Source organism: Leptonotus elevatus, chromosome 17 (genome assembly GCF_054856555.1).
Source record: "Leptonotus elevatus isolate MCC_2025b chromosome 17, RoL_Lele_1.0, whole genome shotgun sequence".
NCBI classification, from domain to species: Eukaryota; Metazoa; Chordata; class Actinopteri; order Syngnathiformes; family Syngnathidae; genus Leptonotus; species Leptonotus elevatus.
The window spans coordinates 13,842,343-13,863,492 of NC_141255.1; the positions used below are offsets into that span (position 1 = coordinate 13,842,343).

Consider the following 21,150-nt stretch of genomic DNA (forward strand, 5'->3'; position numbering starts at 1 on the left):
GAGAAATTCATCATGTATAATAATGCTGATATTTTAATACAGAATAATTTATTGGTTGTGTTTGTTGAAAAATACACACGAGCACTTAAAAAAATAATGGTATATAAAATCTCGATTGCAATATTGAGGGGAAAAAATGCAATTTCTGTCCATTATTTTTCAAAATGGTAGATGCCAAATCACAAAGACTCTGTAATGAGACTGGCAAGACGTTTGAAGGCCTGTTGGGAGAGAAATTAAAAGATTCAGCGTTTTCTATAAGGTGTGTGTGTTCCAGCATGCATTTATATACTTGGTCAATCTGTTCAGGCGTAGACAGTGAAAAGGCCGCCCTGACGTAAGAACACGGCTCGCTGCTGTCGATCATGAACACGCCTCCTGGGACCAGCAGCACCTTTTCAAAGTGGGATATATACGTAAACACATGCTCGGGCAGTTGCGTTGCAGTGCCGCGCTCTACCAACCTCCTTCTCCAAGGCCTTCTCCATGATTAGCTGCCGACTGTCACGGACGCCTATCAGCTCCATCCACAGAAACATCCCTGCCGACGGTGTCTGCCATTTGGCCAAACCTGAGCATGATGTGCAAAAAAAACAACAGTTCGGAATCATTCAGATGTTTAGGTTAGGTGTTGGTTTTTGAAGCATGCAAAGTGTACCTGTGAGCCACTTGTGAGCGGAGCTAATCATGGCGTCCCGCTGATTCCTGTAGAAGTCGATCACCCTGTGGCAAGAGGCAAAAAACGGATGCCTTCAAGTATTTGTCTTCTCCAAATGCTGCAGAGACAACATACCCGTCTATGTGCTGAAGAAAGCCATCTTGGCCCCAGCTGTGCAACAGTTGCGACACCAGGAGCTGTGCAGAAAGAAGGGCGCCATTGACGTTGAGGACAGTGACAACATTTCATACGCTTACTTTTACTGTTGATAATTGAATTCATGTTCAGAATGTATTTTACGTCTGCCCACTGGCTTCTTGAACCTTGACAACTTTTAAAACGGGTCGTTGGCCTGGGCAATTCATTCATCGTGATTTGGATGTTGGCTTGTCACAATAATAAAAACATTACAATCACAGTTTAAGTTGGTTGTAAAAATAAACATACAACCAAAATAACTACACACATTGTAAAATGGAACGCAATAAATTGTTTTAAGTTTATGGCCAGCTTAAAGCTAGCAGTCAATAAGAAACCCTATTGAGCAGCTAGCAAAAGATAGCGAGAGATATAAGAAACACTCGGTATATACTCTCCCTAATCTGGGAAAAATTCATGAAGGATGTCACCATAACAGCGATATTCAAATTACCACCATATCGTTGTGGTCATGTTACGATAAAAAGCATCACTTTTCACCTGCTTCAGTCCAACACAGGACTACACAGACCATGATACTTTGCGCTGCTCAGCCAATAGGAACACACACTGCGTACTGTTGACACACTCATTCAAAATGGCGGAGAGCGGCCAACATACTGCCATGCATTTATCGTACAAAAACAGAATCTTGTGGGATTTTTTAAAAACAATATCTCCCCATTTTTATTTGTTTTTTTATTGTTATTATTTTAATGTTTAAAAAAAATGTTTTCACTTGTTACTGATTTAATTCAGACTATTCCTTTCAGTTTTTATTTAAAGTAGAATTTTGCTAATTGAATAAATGCAACATTTTGAAATAAATGAATAATCGAATGGCTTCCGTATTTCAAGCTTCAGTGATAGTAACCGCTCCTGGTCAAGCACTGAAATCTGAAATTCAAATTTGATGCGCACTCTCACGCACACACACACACACACACCCACACACACAAAACTGAAGTACAATATACACAAATGTAATTTTTTTAAATAAATAAAGATTAATCAAATCTGATCAAATAAGGCACATTACTATTATATATTTTTTTACACTTTATGAATTGAGGTCGCATTTTTTTAGTTTTTTTGTTCACGACTTCTAAAATGAAATCAAATCAAATAATTGCTCCCAAGGAAGAGATGATGCTGGTGTGCATGAAAATGTTTGCCACATGAAAGGAGTGGGATTAATGGCGTCAAAAAATTTACCTTATTTAAATAAATATAACAATTTGTAACAAAGCATGTGACTTTTATTTCACGTTAATTGGAAATGTTGAAATTTTTTCCGTTGTAGATGCGAGTGAGTGAGTGAGTGAGTGAAAAAAAATTGGTCTGACCTGTGCGAATGTACTGGTGTGCATGGTGGAGGCCTGGATGTGCAGCACCAGCCGCTCCACCAGCGGCTTGGGCCCGGTCACGAAGCCGATCCTCAACCTGAGGTGGGAAAAGAGACAAAAAGTGAGCGGCGGGATGGCGGACGAAGGCGGCAAGGGATTAGGATGAGGATTACCCCGAAGACAGGATTTTAGAAAAGGAGTCGGTTCTGATGACGCGGCCGTCCACGTCCATGGAGAGAAAGGTCGGCGCCCAGGGCTTGTCAAACTGCAGGAAGTAGTAGGGGTCGTCCTCGATGATGAGCATGTCGTACATGCTCGCCAGCTGTGGACATTGACGGAATGGTCCACTAGTCACATTACTGCCACACACGATGACTCGGTAAGACTATTTGTATTATCAGATTGTTGGACAATATTATGGATACGTGTGCATTTCAATTCCTGAAGCCTACGGCGGTGGATGCTTTGATAAACAATGACTTTTTAATCATACAAGATTTATTGTGTGCTTAACGGCACCTGGTAGACATCCTTCTTCCTCTGCGCAGTCATGGATGCCCCGGTGGGGTTCCCCCCATTGGGAATGGTGTAGAGAACCTTGGGCCTGCCACCGTCTGACGGTTCCCAACGGGACAAGACCTCCTTGAGGGCCGCCGGTATCATGCCGTGCTGATCGCTGCGGACGTTGACCATATTGCAACCCAGCGGCTGGAGCTAGGTTAAAGGCCAGAGGTTGAGCTTGCCAGACTTTTTTCAAGCAGTCGACTGGGTCTTACCACCGCCAGCGTTCCGGGATAGGTAGGCGAGTCCAGCAGGACGACATCTCCCGGGCTGACCAGCATTTCAAACACCTGCCGCAGCACACGGAAGATGAAAATGCGGCAGGCGGGAAGCCAGGAAAATGGAGCCTCACCTTGCAGAGTCCCTCCTGGCTCCCTGTGGTCACGCACATGTCCATCTGTCCCTTCTCAGGACCGTAGGCAGCCGTTGGCGGGTCGTGGAGGTTCTTCTGCAGGTTCTTCATCCATGTCAGTAACTCGGGGATTCTGCGTTGAGGTTACACGCTTGGATGAGCTGTCAAAGAGAACGTTTACCTACACTCATCCAAAAAGTTTTTTGGTGTAAGAGAGGTTTTTGGGTGGCAGAGTTTGGGGAGAGTGAGAGATTTTTTTTTAGATTAGTTATTTTTTTACCTATTTGGCACCTCAATAATTTCAGTCTACACTAGAACTGCTGTTAAGCATAACCAAATATGGATTAAAAAACACACAACAATTTGGGTTAAAAACATCAAGCCAATATGGCTGAATTTGAAGCCAGAAGTGTCTGTGCTGTCACAAGGTCTTACCCATTGGAGCCGGAGTACTGGAGGGCCCTTTTCATGGCCACCTCGTCAAAGGAGAGCGGCGGGCCATTCTTGAGCTTGATGATGGCCGATTGGAAGGGGAACGTGTCAGGGTTGGGTGCCCCTGCGGCCAGTGAAATCAGCGATGGCGGCGAGCGCTGCTGCAGCTCGGCTTCACATGCAGAGCACAGCAGAAGGTGAGAACAGGACAAATTGCGCACCTGGAACGCATTGCATTATTTAAGCCTTGTAATAAAACATTATTAGTATATAAGTAGCTATTTATTGTCATGTTATGTGTTACTGAACATTTGACATTTTCTGGGCCATGGGTTTTGTTCAAGCAATTCCCTACAGAAGAATTTACAGTATTTACTTGATGCACTAAAAAATATGATAAATGATGATTGTGGATAAAAGTCCTAGTACTGAATATCAAAAGCCAAATGTGCACTAGGAAAGCAGTGAGTAATTGTTGCGTATACTTATAATTAATTTACTTATGTTTCATGTTGTCAGTATGATGTGTTGTGTGTAGCAGTTTGAGGTCAAATAACCATTTGAATGTGGAAAATGCACTATGAACACTTTCCACGTCCAGTAAAAGTGTGTTGTTTTGCCCCCCCTCCAGGACACTCACTCAGTATCCTGATGGGCGACGGCTTCCTTGCTGCACTGACAGCCGTGAGGAATCGAGCGTAATTCATCATTCCTGTAGGCGGACTTCCTCTACAAATCACTCACAGGCACTCCAGTCACGTATTCCTAGCAATTTGGCTAGCCTTTTTGAAATCGCTTATGAATCCCAATGACTGACAAGCTCAGTTTACTGACACGAATGGGCAAAGTCAATCTTGACGCAGGGTTATGACGTCATTTAATAGTGCACTCCCCAGACCGGCTTCCAGTTCGTCGCGTATATTTCATAAACGTCAACTAAATAAAAATTTTAAAAAATTTAAACAGACGTGCGCCGCTAGTCATGCTCAGAAAGTCACGACAAAACAAGACACGTCTTCATTGATACTTCATTTATACAAAACCAAGCGTTGCTGTACACCCCGCTGCCAATAGAAGGCAGTGAGCGTCAACATGACGTATGGAAATAGCCGGAAGTAGACGAAGTAAATTGCATGTTGTTAGCATTAAGCGTGTCCTAACATGTAACGTTTGCCTTCATCACCCACTCTTAACGTTGTACCGCCGATTAGTGAGCGTGTTTTGCAGCTAAATCCAACCTTTATGGTCACTAAAATAACACTTGTGGGTCGACGCGGTACTTTTTTCCCCAGTGCGTTTGCTGCCATGTACTAAACTGTTGTTATTTCAATGGGGAAAAGGAAAGACGTGGTTCCGTCCAGATTTCTTTGTAAGTATCTACTCCCTTGACGAGAATACTGTGTATATTTAGCACATTATAATCATGCAATGATTAAAAAAAAAAAAGTGACGTATGTGATCAAATCCATCTATCAATCCATTTTCACATGCAGGCGAAGGTAGCGTGGGGCTACACGGCATGCACAAGCATAAGCACAAAAAACACAAAAGGCACAAGAGGAAGCATCACGGCCTCTCGGGGGTCCCCTCGCCAGTCATCGCCCCTCGCCCGCCCCCCCAGCTGCGACTCAAAATCAAGCTGGGAGGACAGACGCTGGGGACAAAGAGGTGAGACAGACAGCCACATGTGATACTCGCTTGAACATTCGTGTTAGTTGCTGTTTCAATTGCCTCCAGTGTTCCTACTTTCACTGTGCACCCTGGTGTGGCTTGTCCTCCGTCGCCACTGACAATTGTGGATGTTGATGATGATGACGATGACGACGACGACGATGATGACGACGATAACGATAACGACGACGAAGAAGAAGACGATGAGGAGGAGGACGACGAGCCTTCTGTGCCTCTGGAGCAGTACCGGGCCTGGCTGGGTGAGAACAAGTACAGTTAACTTCACTGCGATTATTATGATAGTCAACTAATCACCAATTATTTTTGCGACTAGTCAACAAATCGAATCATATGGAAAGTGGCACCTTATCGCACCAGCAGAGTCAGAGGACAACCACCTAAATCAGCATTTTGACAAATCTAACTCGTTCCTTTTTCCATTCAAGTAATCAGACTACAGTTACTTTTACAATACGAAATGTAACTACTCACAACGTATATACTTTAACTTGAACAAATGCGCAGTATCACGTTTTCAGCACATTGCCAAAGATCCATCATGTGGCCATACCATAATACTGAGATGAATGTTTTCAAGCAAGAAATACAGTCACTATTTTCAATTTGCGTCAGTCAAAACCAAAAATATTAAGGTCTGTTGTGCTAATAGTGTGAATAATTGTGGTAATGGGCGTCCCTCCTTGAGTGTGCACACGCCTTTTTCTACTTACGGTCTTGCCTGTCTCAGATGAAGACAGCAACATGGCCACGTCTCCTCTGCCCGACATGGACTCGGACTCTATGATTGTAGTGCCCGTGGATGAGGAGGAGAGGTGGCTGGACGCTCTGGAGAAGGGCGAACTTGACGACAACGGCGAGCTGAAGAAGGAAGTCGATGAGTCTCTGCTCACAGCCCGACAGGTGAGGAAGGGGGGGGGGGGGTGTTCCAATTTTTTGCTGACAGACACTTTGTGCCTTTCAGAAAGCGCTCCTCCATAAGCAGCAAATCCAGCCCCTCCTGGAGTTACCCATGGGCTACAAGGAGAAGGAAATGACTGTCGAGATGATGCAGAAGCGGGAAGAGCGCGCTCGCAAGCGGCGCTTGCAGGCGGCCAAGAAGGCGGAGGATAACAAGAACCAGACTATCGAGAGACTCACCAAGACCAGCAAGGCTAAGATGAAAAGCACGCGAGAGAAGAAGTCCAAGCCCAGCCAGTGTCCCAGCATCCGCTACAGCGACTCGGCTCGAGGCGTGACCATCTCCTTCCCTGCCGGCGTTCCCGCCCCCTGCGCCGCGCCGCACCTTCCGTCGCCTGCGCTCGCCGTGAGCTGCGGCGTGAGCGGCTGCTCAAATCGCAAAAAATACAGCTGCTCCAAAACGGGCGTCCCTCTGTGCAGCCTGCAGTGCTACAAGAGGAACATGCAGTTGTTTGAGAGGACTTACATGGACAATCGTATAACATCACTTTGACAAGAAGATTGTCGGGGCAAAATGTGCTTCAAGCTGGCTGGAGTTTACTGTAAAACTAACACAAGGATTAGGGATCTTTGATACAACTTCTTTTTTAGACCGATACTGATACGAGTACTCAGATATTCCGTACTCACCGATACCAAGTGCTGATACCATTAGTACTTATGGTAACATATAGGGGTGTTAATTACCATTCGATTCGTAGGTCACGATTCGATTCGATACCGATTAACCCCGATGCAAATCTATCATTTGATTATTGCGATTTTTTTTTAACTCACATTTAGAAAATACAAATCAGTAAACTTGTAAATGTACGCTGTAAGATTTGTATAAAAAATTATTTATCTGAAAATTCGGCTTGTAACTGGGCCACTGCATTTTAACACACAGGTTGCAGTCTGTTTCATGTCTGAACAGCACTGAAATGAAATATTGAGGCTTAATGCTCCATTAATATAACATTCTTCCATGCTTAATGTGTGAAACCTAACCCTAAGAAAGACGTTTTGTTGAAATTTTCCATAAAAGAATTGATGTTTAAAAATCGATTTGGCCGCATTTTGAATCGATTAGAGATTTGCGTGCTGTAATATCGCGATATATTGCCGAATCAATTTTTTCTAACACCCCTAGTAACATAAAATTTCCCCCAAAAAAGAATACAAATAAATAAATAAAAAATTACCCAATTATGGTGAACTTCCTTAAAATTGCATGGAATTAATGGCAATTATTTTTTTTCAATTTGTTCGTAAAAGTAATTTTGCATAGAACACATAAAAAAAAAAATCAAATGAAATAATCCAGTGGCCAGAAAAAAATCCCAATCAAAATATGTGGTTGTACAACTTCTTTTTAAGGAATTCAGTGAAGTACAAATAATTAAATTCAATACAATAGTGCTTCAAGTAAATGAGTCATATCTACCATGTTAGGAATTCTTCAAGCTGTTTATTGTGTGATATTTTTCTGTTTCCTGTTTTCCCTTCGTCATTCATCTCATAGCAGTGCAGTAGTCAATGACGATATACTATATATATATATATATATATATATATATATATATATATATATATATATATATATATATATATATATATATATATATATATATATATATATATATATATATATATATATATATATATATATATATATATATATATATATATATATATATATATATATATATATATATATATATATATATATATATATATATATATATATATATATATATATATATATATATATATATATATATATATATATATATACATACATACATACATACATACATACATACATACATACATACATACATACATACATACATACATACATACATACATACATACATACATACATACATACATACATACACACACACACACACAAACATACTTCTGCACTTCAGCGCTAATTAAATTGTTGAGTACAACTGAAGACTCATGTGCTCGCTTACTGGAGCCCCCTGTGGCTAATTAATACAAAATAACCATTTCGAGTTGCGAGTACCGTCCTTTACCTTGAAATCTGGCCTGGTATTGGCCCGATACCTGGTATCGGTACTCGCCCATCCCTAATAACGATAATTAACTATTGTTTATTTAAAGATGAAAATGTTTCATTTTCAAAGTTTTTTCAATGGTTTTGCTTGCCTCCTGTTTTGGCAACAAAAGTCTTTGGGCCGAAAATGGACTTTGGGGGTTAGTTGTTCCATCAAGTGGCCAAAGCGAAGGAGAGCCTGAAGGCCATCTCTACAGGAAGATCCGATACAGAGTCGTGAAAACACACGTAGAACTCTTGAGGGACCGGCTCCAGCAACAACCGCCTGCAAGAAGAAAAAGCGGTATGAGGTCCAAAACGTGAGCAACACCGTGGACATGCAAGTCTTCCAGCCCTGGGGCGGACGTACCCAATGACCCAGTACGTCAGGGTGGGAGCAGGCTTCTTCTGCTCTGTCCAGTTTTCAGCTACACACTGGAACGCAACTCCGTGCTCTTTGACTGCGCCCAGACCCCGAGGCCTCTCCGCTGCCCGCTTGTCCTGAAAGGGGGATGAGATACAACGACCTTTAATTCTCTCTCGTACGCTCTCTTTGGATGTGCTGAAGCAATTTTGAGGGTTTACATTAGGGTGACCAGATTTACAAAAATTAAAAACAGGGACACTGAAATTTCACTTAAAATCAAATATACAATCAATCTTCACCGGGAACTTTTTATTTCAAATTTCATTGTAGGTCAAAATAATGCTAAATGTTCAACAGCACTAAACAAGTCAACACAGTCACCATTTTCCATCCATTATCCCTTTTTTTTGCAATTGGAAGCTGGCTGTGCCGTTTACCTCGCGCCGGTCCCGCTTTGTAACATAGGACCACATTTCCCATGATTCTTAGACACGGAAGCAGGAAGTACCAGTAGTTCTAGTTCCAGTATGATGAAAACATGCCTGCTCACGATTAGCTGAAGTTAGATGAGTTGCTATGACAACTGTGATTGACACACCAATAGTCCAAACAATTGGCTTGTTGACTGAACGACAACAAAATAAAAATACGTTCATAATTACAAAACATCTAAGCTAATGCCTATTAGCTACCACTACAGTGAGAAAATTTGTTTATGGTCTGATTGAACAATTTGGGATTTAAATATTCAAGGATGAATTATCTCTTGTTTTATTGGCCCATTTTACAGTCAAGTTTAACTGCGCATGCCAAAAACACGCTTTGCCTCTGAGTTCTTTACGCTTACTTGCACCGGCATGTTCTCTTTGAACAGCGCCCGAATGGACAGGCAGCAGCGGTAAAAGTTGCCAATGAGCAATGGGTGAATGGATCTGCTGTGCTGAGCCTCCTCCGTTGGCGTGGGCGCAATAAAGATCCCCTGGACGGTTTCCATTAGCACGTAGTGGAACAAGAAGTTCTCAGCAGCGGCGCTCAGTCTGTCGCACACGCAGTCAGACCCGACGCTTCAACTCAGGTTGTGAACATTTGCATGAAAAAGCGAGGACACACATACTTGGTGGCGTTGGACTTCTCGTCCGTGTCCCTCCTACTCAGAGTCTTCATCAGCGCGCCAAGGTCGAACGGGTTCGAGTGCTTCATCCACTGGGCCTGATGGAAACGAGTGCAACGAGCCAAAGCCAACATTTTTCAACTCCCTCTGTCCTTGAGAGTCACATTTTGAAAAGTCTACATTGCTGTTAGAATTTGCCCTAACAGTTATCATTGTGTGGAAATGGCAAAAGTTGAGTTTGATGGCTATACCGATTGTGTGATGAGGTTCGAGTAACTTTATGCTCACACTATTCATGAACCTCACGTGAAGGTGCTGACTCATTTCATGACTGAAACCAAGCATGAACGGCACAAAAAGAACAATTGGCAAAAAAGAAATAAATGAAATCTGTCCATTTTTGCTGGTTTGAAAATAGCTAATTGGTGGTGACCTACTCACAACACTTTGACGCCGTCGTTACCTTGAGGAGGCCTCCACTCGCATCTGACGTGTCCTGACGCCCACTCAGGATTTTGGCTGGAGAACCTGAGCCGGCGTCCGTGTGCCCCTCGCCCCCCAAGTCTCGACCTTTCTCCCCAAACAGGCCGCCTGGACGGCCCCGGACCACGCCGGTCGGAAGGCACCTGTCGGCACACAACAGTCCTGGAGCGGCGGGGGCGCTCACACGTTTTTCCATGACCTCCTCCAGGTTCTCCAATCGTAGCAGCGTGGCCGTCACCTGAGGGCGTGGCTTGGTTAGACTTCTGCTGCAAATCCACCGAGCAACACAAGCGCCGTACCTGATCCACATAAACGCAGTCGGGTCCCGGCGATGCGTCACGATGTGCCGTGTGGCTTCCGGCCTCCAGCAGCACACACTGCATCCAGCACCTCTGACAAGAGACACATACACTTGATCGTGACTTTTTCCTTGTACTCTCTAATGTGGCTACAATTTAACAGCGTATCAGACCGCGTGGAAACACACTGCCCCTAAGTGGCCAAATCGGGTACAACACGAACAGCGCTCCCAATAAAGGCACACACAAACAAAGGGAAGACAGTAGAAAATAATTTAAAATCGATCCTGAATCGTACTAAATGAGAATCGATTTTTTGGCACACCCCCAATAACAAAGTTAACTCGTTGGCTAACTGCTAAATATAACCTCCTTGATTCTGATTCGTTAACATACGCATGTTAGTGCATGAAAATTGGCATAAATGTGACCGATTTTGTGTGTCTGCTCTACTTCTATCATACGTGAATGATGCCCATTGAGAGCAAACATTTTTGTACTTACCAGGCCCACGATGAGGAGGAAGTGGCGTCCTGAAAGGGGTCGCTGGAGAAAGACCTCCCGCCAGATGAGCAGCCGGCTCACCCGTTGGCGGGACGCCACGGGCAGCAGATCGTTGTGCTGCATGTACAGACACACGTCCAGCAGGTCCTCTTTGGGAAGATGGTTGGCGATCAGGTAGGACTGTTGGCGACAAGCCCCAACATTCACGCTTTTCACGGATCCATATTGTGCTCCCCTTATGGGAGATTAGTCTCGGGCTGTTTTTTTTTATTTGAGAATACAGGGCCCTGTAAATGCCATTTTGAAAGAAAGAGCTTCATGAAGGACGCTTCTACTCACCTCGTAGAAGAGACAAGAGCCCAGGATTCCGTAGAGACGCCTCAGGCCAAAGAAGTCCTCGGACTGACAGGTGAAAAAAGGATGAAGTCAAGTGGAGAGCCACGCGTGACATCCAGAAAATGCAAACCGGGCCCCGACTCACCAGTTCTCCAAAATCAGAGGCCTCAAAGTCAGTGAGAAGAAAGTCCACGTCCGTCTGTGAAGACAACACACCTTCCAAATTATCGATTTGAACACAATGTCAAAATTAAGACGAATCAAATTTAAATGTGGGTGCTGATGAACCCTTTCACAAGGGAAACGTGTGAGTGTGAAAAGTGCAGATGTTTATCCCTTTCACTGGAAAAATTGTGGCCAATATTCAACACAAACACAGCATGTAGGGTCATTACTAATTACTAAGGGTGTGCCCAAAAAATCGATTCTCATAAGAATCGCGATTCTCATTTCGTACGATTCAGAATCCATTTTAAATGTCCTAAAATTGATTTTATTTAAATTACTTTATACCGTCTTGCTTTTGCCTGTGTGTGCCTTTATTTGGATCGCTGTTCATGTTGTACCTGATTTGGCCACTGAGGGGCAGTGTGGTTCCACGTGGTCTAATACACTGTTAAGTTGTAGCCACATTAGAGAGTAGAAGGAAAAAGTCACGATCAAGTTCTTCCAATAAAATTAGTTTTTTTGGAGTGTGGAGCCGTTCTTTTAATTGATAAAAGTGCCGCGAGTAGCGCGCTAATTAGCATTAGCGAGTCAGACTGGAGTAGATCATTACAATTCCTTGCACATCAATAGATTGAAGCAAAATTCATTGTCAATCAAATCATTTCGAATAAAAAAAATCTTTCTTAATCGAAAATCGATTCACAGGCCCAAAAATCGGAATCGAATCGTGAGACATTCAAAGATTCCCACCCTTACTAATTACACATTTGAAAATCAGTTGGTTTCGTTACATTCTCTTCTTTGTTTTACAGTAAACCCCCTCCATTACGGTTTCACAGTCCGGCTATTTCGCTGAGTCTGTTTTGTGGTTTCTATATTTTGTTCTGCCTGTTTATTTTGGGTGCAATTCCATTGTTGCCCATTAGATGGCTCAAGAACATTGAAAACAGGAGGTATTTAGTTTTTGCTGAAGATTATTGAATGTGAAATCCTCTTGAATCCTGCTTTTTACGCCTACAGAATACAAGGTTCCTTTTACACTGTACAGCTGTGGGCGGGATTATTGATGTACAGTACAGGCCGAAAGTTTGGACACACTTTTTTATTCAATGCATTTGCTTTCATTCTCATGACTGGTTAACTTTGTAGATTCTCACTGAAGGCATCAAAACTACCGGATATGTATGAACTGATGTGGCGTTATGACCTTAACAAAAAAAAAAGGTCAAATAACTTAAAACATGTTTTATATTATAGAAAAAGTCATGAGAGAAAAGGGTGGCTATTTATTTTTTCACCTTTTTTTGTTAAGTACATAACACCAAATGTGTTCGTTAGTTGTCATAGTTTTGATGCCTTCAGTGAGAATCTATAATGTACAGTCATGAAAATAAAGCAAATGTATTGAATGAGATGTTAAGTTTACGAGTTTGCAAAAAAAATACAACAAATACAAGGACCAGTACGTTTCAAAGGGCAAAGGGGATTTTATCACAGACTTTGACTTGTATAGGCAGCGTGAGCCACTGCACAGCCGGCAGCCCGGCCAGGAAGATGCTCTCGGAGATGTCGGGGGGCGGCGCCCAGGGGGAATCCGACGGCCGGATGAGCCGTAGAAACAACAAGCCGAAGAACCGGTCCAGCTGCGGCGAGTGCTCTGTCCTGCCGAAGGCCCTGCGGGGGCACACGGATGAAATGCACGGCCGAACACGTGTCAACCGCTTGTCGCTTTGCATGCCCAACCGACCCACCTGTCCAAGGATCCGTACATGACTCGCAACGTCCGCACGGCGTCGCCCACCACCGACTGCAGGCACAGCAAAGGAACCCTGGAAGGAAATTTGACAATCTTCAGAGACACTCGTCCCCAGACCACCGACTGAAATTGAAATCTAAAAGGAATTGCGATTCATTTTCCACCCCTCAATATTGCGATTTACTATGCGATTATTTTTCTTAAGGTCCTCCTTCCATGTATCTATTTAGCAAATAAAATACATGAATCCACCATCCGACCGCAATGAATTTGATCAATAGTTCAGCTCTCCCACAGCGGCCGTGTACCTCTCAGCAGGAAGTCCAAGCACCAGCAGAGCGTCGTCTTCTTTCCAGTAGCCGACGTGCACCAGATGCTCGTCCAGCATCAGCGTAGAACTAAAGTCAAAAGTCAAACATGCAGGAAAAGAGCGCGTCGAGTGAAGTGTCAAAAAGGTGCTACGGCATTCAGTACCTGACGACGTGACCTCCTGTGACACTGTCCAGCATGTCGCACAGCGTCAAGAAGATTCCTCTGGCTGCCCTGAGCCGGGTGGCCGCCCCTGACGTCGGGTACTGGTACAAGATCTCCTCCTGCGCACACCAGAGCGTTTGTCTTTTTACAAACACGCTGTCACGCGATATGGCCCCGGACGGATCCCGACATGGACCTCGTCCTGTGGCGACTCTGCGTCCATTTTTAGTGACAGGTACATGATCGCGTGCGGGATGTGGCTGACGGAAATCTTTGGTTCAGACGCGTCCTCCCCAAGTGGTATGATGGGCACGTAGGCTTTGCCCGCGCGACCTGGCACGGCGGCACTCGTGCTTGTCGTCACGGTCAGCCTCACCTGAAGGAGGAGGAGCTACTGTTCAACATACAATATGAACAATTTTCAGTCCAAAGTGATGGCGACGTCTACTAAAATTGTTGATGAACTGAGCATCACACCTGAGTTAGTCCCACAATGCACGCCAGAACTTGCTCGATGTTCTCAGTGTTCACGTCCACGTCGTCCACGTCAACAAGAACGTCACCTAAGGGGCATAACAAAGTCAACAGGTCTGAGGAAACGTTCGGGCCCTGATTGTTTCCATGGCAACGGTGCATAATTTCACCTCACCAATGAGGATGTGGCCACACTTGCTGGCCGGGCCGCCGGGGGTCAGCCCATCCACCGTCAGTCTTCCCCCACCGTCAGTCTTCCCCTTTGACCGACGTGGTCGATGTACCACCCCCAGCAAAGCCTCCAGCAGAGGGAGCGCACCCGAGCCGCCGAGACGTTTTGGGTTGACATAGACGCACACGGTCTTGAGCTGCGTTTTTGAGATGGACGGCGATGACATTGAGTCCTCCCTCGCGCTGCCTTGATTCCGGGACTCACGGCGTTTTGTCCTTGAAACCTGATCCAGCGTGCTTCGGGCGGCTACCGCCTCCTCTTCTCCCTCGCTCAGCTCCAAATAGAATAGCTGGCCATTTTTATCGACATTGTGAAGCCATTCGGGTTCCGACTCACTGGAATGACATGAGTTTACATGTTGCAACATCGATAAACAACATCAGCACAACTTCTGCTTCTGGACAGACACAAAAATGGATGGCGATAAAAAAAAATGTTGGTTCCACATTTTGACTTGTGCCATATTGTTTTCTTTATTTGGATGATTTGGAATTTTCACCTACAGACAATAATGATAGCATTTTGTTACTGGGTAAATACCATATTTCTCCAGATTCATTAATGACATAAAAATGTTTTACATGCTCTGCTCCATTATGTGCACATTGTAATCCACTTTATTTTATACTTTATTTTGCTTCTTCTTCTTTTTTAACATTTATTTTTCTTGCCAGAATCCCCGTTTTGATTTGCATATTGATACTGTAACAGTGTGTTTGCTTCTTACCCGCTTAGTGGAGTCGCCGGCATGTTGTCCTCGCGGCGTCCGAACAGTCAGCAAAACAAAAGGCCACGGGCTCACGCCATGTCGGAAAGACTTCCTCTAAATGTGGAGTCTGAGGTACACGGGCTTCGAAAGTATCTCCTTTGAGACAACTCTGGAACTTTTAAATGCTCCGGTCTCTCGCGATGAACACACTGTCGCCTTTTATGACGTCATCGTCGAGGCAAAACTGCGTTATTATTATGACCGCAAAAATCAATACAAAATGGCCCGAAATGGCCCCATTGTTGTCATCTAAAAGGCTATATCTGAAGTGTCTGGTCTCTGAGGTAATCCCTAGAGTTGGTCTGAACTTCCTATTTGGCGTTTATAAACACAAAAGTTATTTTGTCACGCTTTCTGTGCACCGGTTTTGCTATCTTCCGACTAGCAACATTGACCATAAGGGCAATATTCCGCATGCCTAGAAGTCGTCTTTGTTTGTTTGTTTTACTTCTAAAATATGATATTGTTCTGCATATATTGAACCACGTTACACTTGTAAATACGCGTCAAATCATCGATAAAGAACTTTAAAAAAATACCCACAATTCCATCAGGCTTTTTAAAAAAACGTTTATTGAACATAGACAAAGAATACAAATATCAGTCAATCCAATTTACATGAATCACAATTAATTAATTAATTAATTAAATAAATAAATAAATAAAAATAAAAGAAAAACATTAAAGTATCTCCAAGAGGCATTAAAAAAAATAATTCAGCATGGATATTAATTATCAAATGCCATTTCTTATTTGTTATACATTTAAGAGACTTAAAGTCATTTTCTATTTCAATCAGAAACAATTCAAATAAAGGTTTCAATTTAAAAACAATTACACTTAAGGATAAATAATTTTCCCAAGAAAAGTTGACAATTTTTTTGTTTCAAAAAGGGTAATAATGTTTTTACTTTCCAATATAATCTTGGTTTTCGATACACACAAAATAATTTTCAATGTCCTTCCAAAAAGCAGCACTACAGAATTCCATTAGACTTGATTGGCCGAGTGAGTGTGCGTGACGTCACACACACGCGACAATCACATAGTCGAAGAAAGCATTTTCGACTTTGGCTAGTTTTCCTTCACTATTTATTTTTGTGAGTTGTCAAGCTCGATAGAGTTACTCATATGTAGGCTAATTGTTTACCAATTGTATATTATTAGTCTATTATGCGCCAAAATGGCAGCTATTGTATCTGAGTCGAATGAAGAGCAGACAAGTGGAGTTTTGGAGATGATGGAACTGCTTCAAATCGACGTGCTGGAGGAGGAGGTGCTGCAGGGCACAGCCGAGAGAGAGCATGTCCCCTTTTCAGTAAGTTTTCTTCTTCTTCTCTTTTTTCAGTGACGCCAGTGGTTCTAAAACCGGGGTCACCACACTAATTTTCCTATTTCTGTCTGCAGATTCGCCACTGCTTCAATGAAAGAGTGAATGCACAAGTCTCAATGCATTTCTATTTGATGCTCTGACTTAATATTTAACCGCACTTTACATTGCAGCGTGTCGTAATTTACATTAGGAAACATCACATTTTCATCGATGTGCAATCCAGCACATTTGGAAGCAGTTTAATTGCTAAATATAGCAACCAAATGATCACAACACTGACTGTGCTATCTTATCTTAGCTCTCCCCCGTTATTATATTTTAATGAGAGTAGCTTGTGTGTTGTGTTGCATCAGAAGAACGTGTTGAGGAAGCAGCGAAACTGGGAGAGAAAGCTGATCGCCAAGAAGAGCAAAAGAAAGGAGGAGAAATTGAGGAGAAAGCTCAATCGGCACTCGGGTAAAGACTACGGGAAAGAACATCGCACATTTCCTCTCCTAACGACTATGTGTGTATGAAAAGAAGAAGACATGGAGCACCTTCAGCTCAGCAAGCGGATCATGAAGGCTGTCACCAAAGAGCGTTTGGCTGAGGCTCGCTTCAGTGGCCTCAAAGTGTGCATTGACCTCAGCATGAGCCACCGCATGTCTGACAAGGTGAGCACAACACTCTAAACCTTCTGGGTCCATGCAGGGACAGAATTTGTTCCACTGACTGCCTCATAAGCCAAACGCCAATCAAGCACAACAGTTTTGTTTTGCAATCCCCCAAGCTATGAATTACCGGCCGTCATGGGCGACAATTGGAGAACCCCTGCTTGAAGCTTTCCGCTTGTTCTAGACTTTATGTTTTTGCGCGTGTTGTGCTGCAGGAGACGAGCCGGCTGGCGGCTCAGCTGCGGCGGCTGTATGGATCCAACAAAAGTGCCAGCAAACCCTTCCACTTGTTTCTGACAAGCCTTGGCGAGGACAGTCGCCTCCTGGCGGAGTGCGTGCGCATGAACGCTGGCTTCCTCAACTACACGGTGAGTCGCTCGCCATTGCAGAGAAGAGGTCATTAAAAGGTTACGATCATACGTACGTCTTCAGTTTTAACTTTGACATTATACGCAAGCCCCACGTTTTACTCTGGCAAAAAAATAAATATATATATCATGCAAGTCAAGTAATGATTTTTTTGCTCAATATAACTTTTTTTAAGTAAGTCATATAATCCTATTAAGTTACAATATATTTGCACATTCACACTTATTGTTATCTCAATTAAACACATAGCCAGGAAGAAGTTGAGTTCATGTCCGACAAGTAAGCTAAACTGTGAAGTTAATGTAGCTTTGGAGTGATGGATGAAATTACATGTGGTACTTATTGCTTTGTATTTCATTGGCGCCATCTTGTGGCGTCTTAGTGCCGGGGAACTTTGTCAAAAGTAAGTTGAGGAACTTCATTTTGATCAAAGTAGTGCTTTGGCACCATCAAACTAGCCAAGCGTAAACCTGTTTTGGAAGCGTCAATTAATAGTAATCATCAGAGAATACTGGTCTGTTGCCAGGTTTGTGCGCACCCCACTAAAAATAACTGAAAAACAATATAATTGGCTGACTTGAAAACGCTTTTTAAACTGTATACAGTCAAGAGTTGTCAAGTGATCTAGCTGAAATCTTTGATAAGTTTTAACCAAACAAGTCTGAAAAATGGTGACCTAAGTTTGACTTGAGTCTTTCGCTTCTCACAGATGGAAAGAACAGAGCAAAGCTGTCTGGACATTTTCCCTCCAGAAAACATCATCTACCTCTCACCTGACGCTGAAGAAGGTTGTCCGCCAGTTGGCCGGTGGTAAAGTCACCCGCTGAATCACGAGACCACCACACTCAGACATGATTATGTCCTTTTCAGCTTTGGATCGAGTGGACCACGACAAGGTGTACGTCCTCGGTGGGCTCGTGGACGAAAGCGTGCAAAAGGTTGGCTTTTTTTTTTCCTTTTTTTTTGGATTTATAAACCAGTGAACGAAATTGTTTTTCATTCATAGTCTGCATTATTTAGTTTGTTTTTGGTGAAGTGCAATCACTTGTGTGCAGACGCTGAGCCTCTGCAGGGCCAAAGAAGCAGGCGTCCGTGCGGCGAGGCTCCCTATAGACCAACACATGCAAAAGACAGCTAACAGCAAGAACTTCCACTCCAAGATTCTGGCCATCAATCAAGTCTTTGACATCCTGCTGGCCGTGTGCGAGACGGGCAGCTGGACACACGCTCTGGACAAGTGCTTCCCACGGGGGAAGGGTTACGAGGTTGCACAGCACAGTTAACACCACACAAATGAAAACATATGGCCAAAGTTTTTTTTATTTTTATTCATGTACAAATGCTGCTTAATAAAAAACTATGATCAGATAATTTGCTTGTCTGAATTATGGCTAGCACAAAATGTGAACGGCCGATGCACATTGGGGCTTTTGGGTGAAATTTCAGGAATTTCACCTGAGAGCTAAATGGCCCTAACTTTTTTTATAAGTAGTGTATATATTTACAAAAAGAAGACGGCACTCATGCCGGACTCCGGGAATGCGCGCCAGCCCGCTGACGGAACTGCTTCTCCAGGACAAAGTGGACCAGCTTCTTCACCCACAACGACTGACGGTCCAGACAGACCCGCTCAGCACTCACCAGGATGGCTCTGCTCAGAAAGATGGACAGCGTTGAAGCACTCAGTGACATTTATTAGGGATGGGACAAAATCACCATACACCAGCATCAGTAAGGTTAATGAAATGATTCCCACCCTTCCCACATTAACAGTTTTAAATGTAAAGGAAGCCCAGATTAGTTCCCTGTGGAACTCCCATAATCAAGTTTCTGCTGCTTTGGCGGGTGGATGTGTGAAGAATTACTCACATGATCTCTGTCTGCGTGCAGTGTGGCCCTTCTGGGACCACCTTGATGCTCCGCAAACTATCCGGCGGGATGATCCTGGTCTCTATCCTCAGGCAGCGACAGTGTGAGTTGTAGTCGCGGCTGACGGGCGGCATGCCTGGCGTAGAGATCGACATTACTTAGGAAAAAAAAACCTCACAATATCCTTACAATTACTTTCTATACTGATTTTTCTCATTGGGTTCGTGGCTGAGCTTGAGCCTATCGCGGCTGACTTATGAGTAAGAGTTAAGGTCCATAGATTGATCGCCAGTCAATCACAGGGCACAGACACACGCGGACAAAATTGTTGGGGTCTCTGTTGATGAAAGGAAAACCCACAGCAGTCACAGAAATAACTTGAACTTGACAATACAGTAGTAATAACTCCTTCGTTCCTCTGGTCCATGTTTTGTGTGGTACACACAACTAACAGCCACCAATTTTGTCCATGTTTATAAACATAAACAACCATTCACACTCACATGAATGGACAATTTAGAGTCTTCCATGAAGCTAACGTGTGTTGTTGAAAAAGAAAGTGTCTTACCGCCAACAACGGCGAGCAGGCTTCCAAAGGTGAGCAGGGCGCAAAGCTTCATGATGTCTACTCGGAGATGCACATTCCCGCCGTGGTATTTAAGTCATGTGAAGGCAACGCAACGCCTCCTCTGAAGAAGGCAGAAACCTTTGACGGCTTGAGTCATGGGATGGCGAAGGCCGCGTTTCAAGTTGAGCATCAGAGCGCCTCAGGAACGACTTGGAGTTTGTCCTGCAAGTTTCACTTCCACCTCCTCCTCTCAGCAAAAAACAAAACAAAAACAAAAAACACCCACAACAACAGCCACCTGACTGCACCCCAAAGAGGAAAACAGATGAAACAAGATCAACAAGGGGATTTCCTGTGCTATCAAGTTGGCTACATTTCCCCCTCACATTTGAAAAATGAAACCTGTGCTTTCTACTCCAAACTTTGTCAATATTGGCTTGCTGCTTTCTTTTAAGCTTGGCGGATGATGAAAAACATAACTAGAAGAGGTATAGTCATGCACGGTCGCTCATTGAGATCTTGAGGTCTGGTAAAGCAAAAACAAATATAGGTCAAGTGCATTCTTTCACCTTTCATCATTTGCATCTTCTGCTATGTGGCTTTGTTGTGCTCACGCAGGACTATATATATATATATATATATATATATATATATATATATAAAATAATATATATATATTTTTTAAATAATTCCGTCTCTTGCGCCATCTGAATTTGAGATACAAAAAACCCCGCCGCGTCCAAGGAGGGACAACCAATTATTTGAAGTGCACTTGTGGCGACTCCCCCGCAGGCTTGAAAAAAATAAAAACATAAACCGATAACATTTGGTGTTAATGCTTGTGTGGGGTAACAGGAAAAGCGGTCAGCGGGAGGCCGTAGATCATATGACGTCTTACTGTCTACTCATGGATGCTTCCACAAATATGACACAAAGTGATTGTTATTTTTCAATTGCAAACTTCCTCTTTCAGAGTTGCATCACTATTTCTACTTACATTAGTCTTTTTGTTTTGTTTTAGCTCAAGTATCTGTACTTTTTTCCTGAGTACAGAGTGAGTACTTTTGCACCGCTGTTTATCATAGAGCATAACAACAACAACAACTTTCACATCCTTATTCTTCTGCAGTCAGACCTCCCTT

General features: G+C 43.3%; 5 protein-coding genes across 13 annotated transcripts; 2 read left to right on the plus strand and 3 right to left on the minus strand.

The window, feature by feature from the left end:
- Positions 1-10: 10 nt before the first annotated feature.
- Positions 11-6,214, minus strand: aadat (aminoadipate aminotransferase). Its single transcript, XM_086060186.1, has 13 exons — positions 5,950-6,214; positions 4,188-5,474; positions 3,551-3,719; positions 3,116-3,248; positions 2,979-3,053; positions 2,722-2,916; positions 2,376-2,524; positions 2,203-2,299; positions 794-855; positions 659-723; positions 465-571; positions 293-394; positions 11-221 (listed from the first exon to the last, which is right to left on the minus strand). Exons 2-13 carry the CDS (start codon positions 4,255-4,257, stop codon positions 180-182), a joined length of 1,266 nt encoding a protein of 421 aa, XP_085916312.1. The 5' UTR covers positions 4,258-5,474; positions 5,950-6,214; the 3' UTR covers positions 11-179.
- On the plus strand, positions 4,652-7,597 carry ino80b (INO80 complex subunit B). Of its 2 annotated transcripts, none has more exons than XM_086060187.1 (5): positions 4,652-4,916; positions 5,041-5,215; positions 5,285-5,478; positions 5,967-6,139; positions 6,201-7,597. In XM_086060187.1, the coding sequence occupies exons 1-5, from the start codon at positions 4,877-4,879 to the stop codon at positions 6,687-6,689; spliced, it is 1,071 nt and encodes a 356-aa protein (XP_085916313.1). In that variant the 5' UTR covers positions 4,652-4,876; the 3' UTR covers positions 6,690-7,597. The 2 variants fall into 2 exon arrangements, with proteins under 2 accessions (XP_085916313.1, XP_085916314.1); XM_086060188.1 differs by having other exon boundaries at positions 6,030-6,139.
- On the minus strand, positions 6,373-15,582 carry intu (inturned planar cell polarity protein). 4 transcript variants are annotated; one of them, XR_015090578.1, is made up of 19 exons: positions 15,175-15,582; positions 14,391-14,782; positions 14,219-14,304; positions 13,938-14,117; positions 13,742-13,860; positions 13,576-13,665; positions 13,263-13,340; positions 13,011-13,185; positions 11,489-11,542; positions 11,347-11,409; positions 11,008-11,187; positions 10,504-10,596; positions 10,185-10,442; positions 9,725-9,819; positions 9,458-9,647; positions 8,614-8,744; positions 8,357-8,529; positions 8,224-8,277; positions 6,373-6,625 (listed from the first exon to the last, which is right to left on the minus strand). XR_015090578.1 is itself a non-coding variant. In XM_086060185.1 (18 exons), exons 1-18 carry the CDS (start codon positions 15,195-15,197, stop codon positions 8,418-8,420), a joined length of 2,232 nt encoding a protein of 743 aa, XP_085916311.1. In that variant the 5' UTR covers positions 15,198-15,582; the 3' UTR covers positions 8,057-8,417. The 4 variants fall into 4 exon arrangements, 2 of the variants coding, with proteins under 2 accessions (XP_085916311.1, XP_085916310.1); XR_015090577.1 differs by having other exon boundaries at positions 8,224-8,529; XM_086060185.1 differs by lacking the exon at positions 6,373-6,625 and having other exon boundaries at positions 8,057-8,529; positions 14,391-14,583; positions 14,671-14,782.
- A 663-nt stretch (positions 15,583-16,245) lies between these two features.
- On the plus strand, positions 16,246-18,942 carry trmt10b (tRNA methyltransferase 10B). 5 transcript variants are annotated; one of them, XM_086059485.1, is made up of 8 exons: positions 16,246-16,534; positions 16,624-16,647; positions 16,903-17,005; positions 17,069-17,202; positions 17,418-17,570; positions 18,281-18,359; positions 18,442-18,509; positions 18,627-18,942. In XM_086059485.1, the coding sequence occupies exons 1-8, from the start codon at positions 16,400-16,402 to the stop codon at positions 18,852-18,854; spliced, it is 924 nt and encodes a 307-aa protein (XP_085915611.1). In that variant the 5' UTR covers positions 16,246-16,399; the 3' UTR covers positions 18,855-18,942. The 5 variants fall into 5 exon arrangements, with proteins under 5 accessions (XP_085915611.1, XP_085915612.1, XP_085915614.1 ...); XM_086059486.1 differs by having other exon boundaries at positions 17,072-17,202; XM_086059488.1 differs by lacking the exon at positions 16,624-16,647 and having other exon boundaries at positions 16,881-17,005.
- LOC147160121 (interleukin-8-like) lies at positions 18,874-20,515 on the minus strand. Its single transcript, XM_086059491.1, has 3 exons — positions 20,009-20,515; positions 19,441-19,576; positions 18,874-19,222 (listed from the first exon to the last, which is right to left on the minus strand). The coding sequence occupies exons 1-3, from the start codon at positions 20,058-20,060 to the stop codon at positions 19,093-19,095; spliced, it is 318 nt and encodes a 105-aa protein (XP_085915617.1). The 5' UTR covers positions 20,061-20,515; the 3' UTR covers positions 18,874-19,092.
- Between the last annotated feature and the right edge of the window lie 635 nt (positions 20,516-21,150).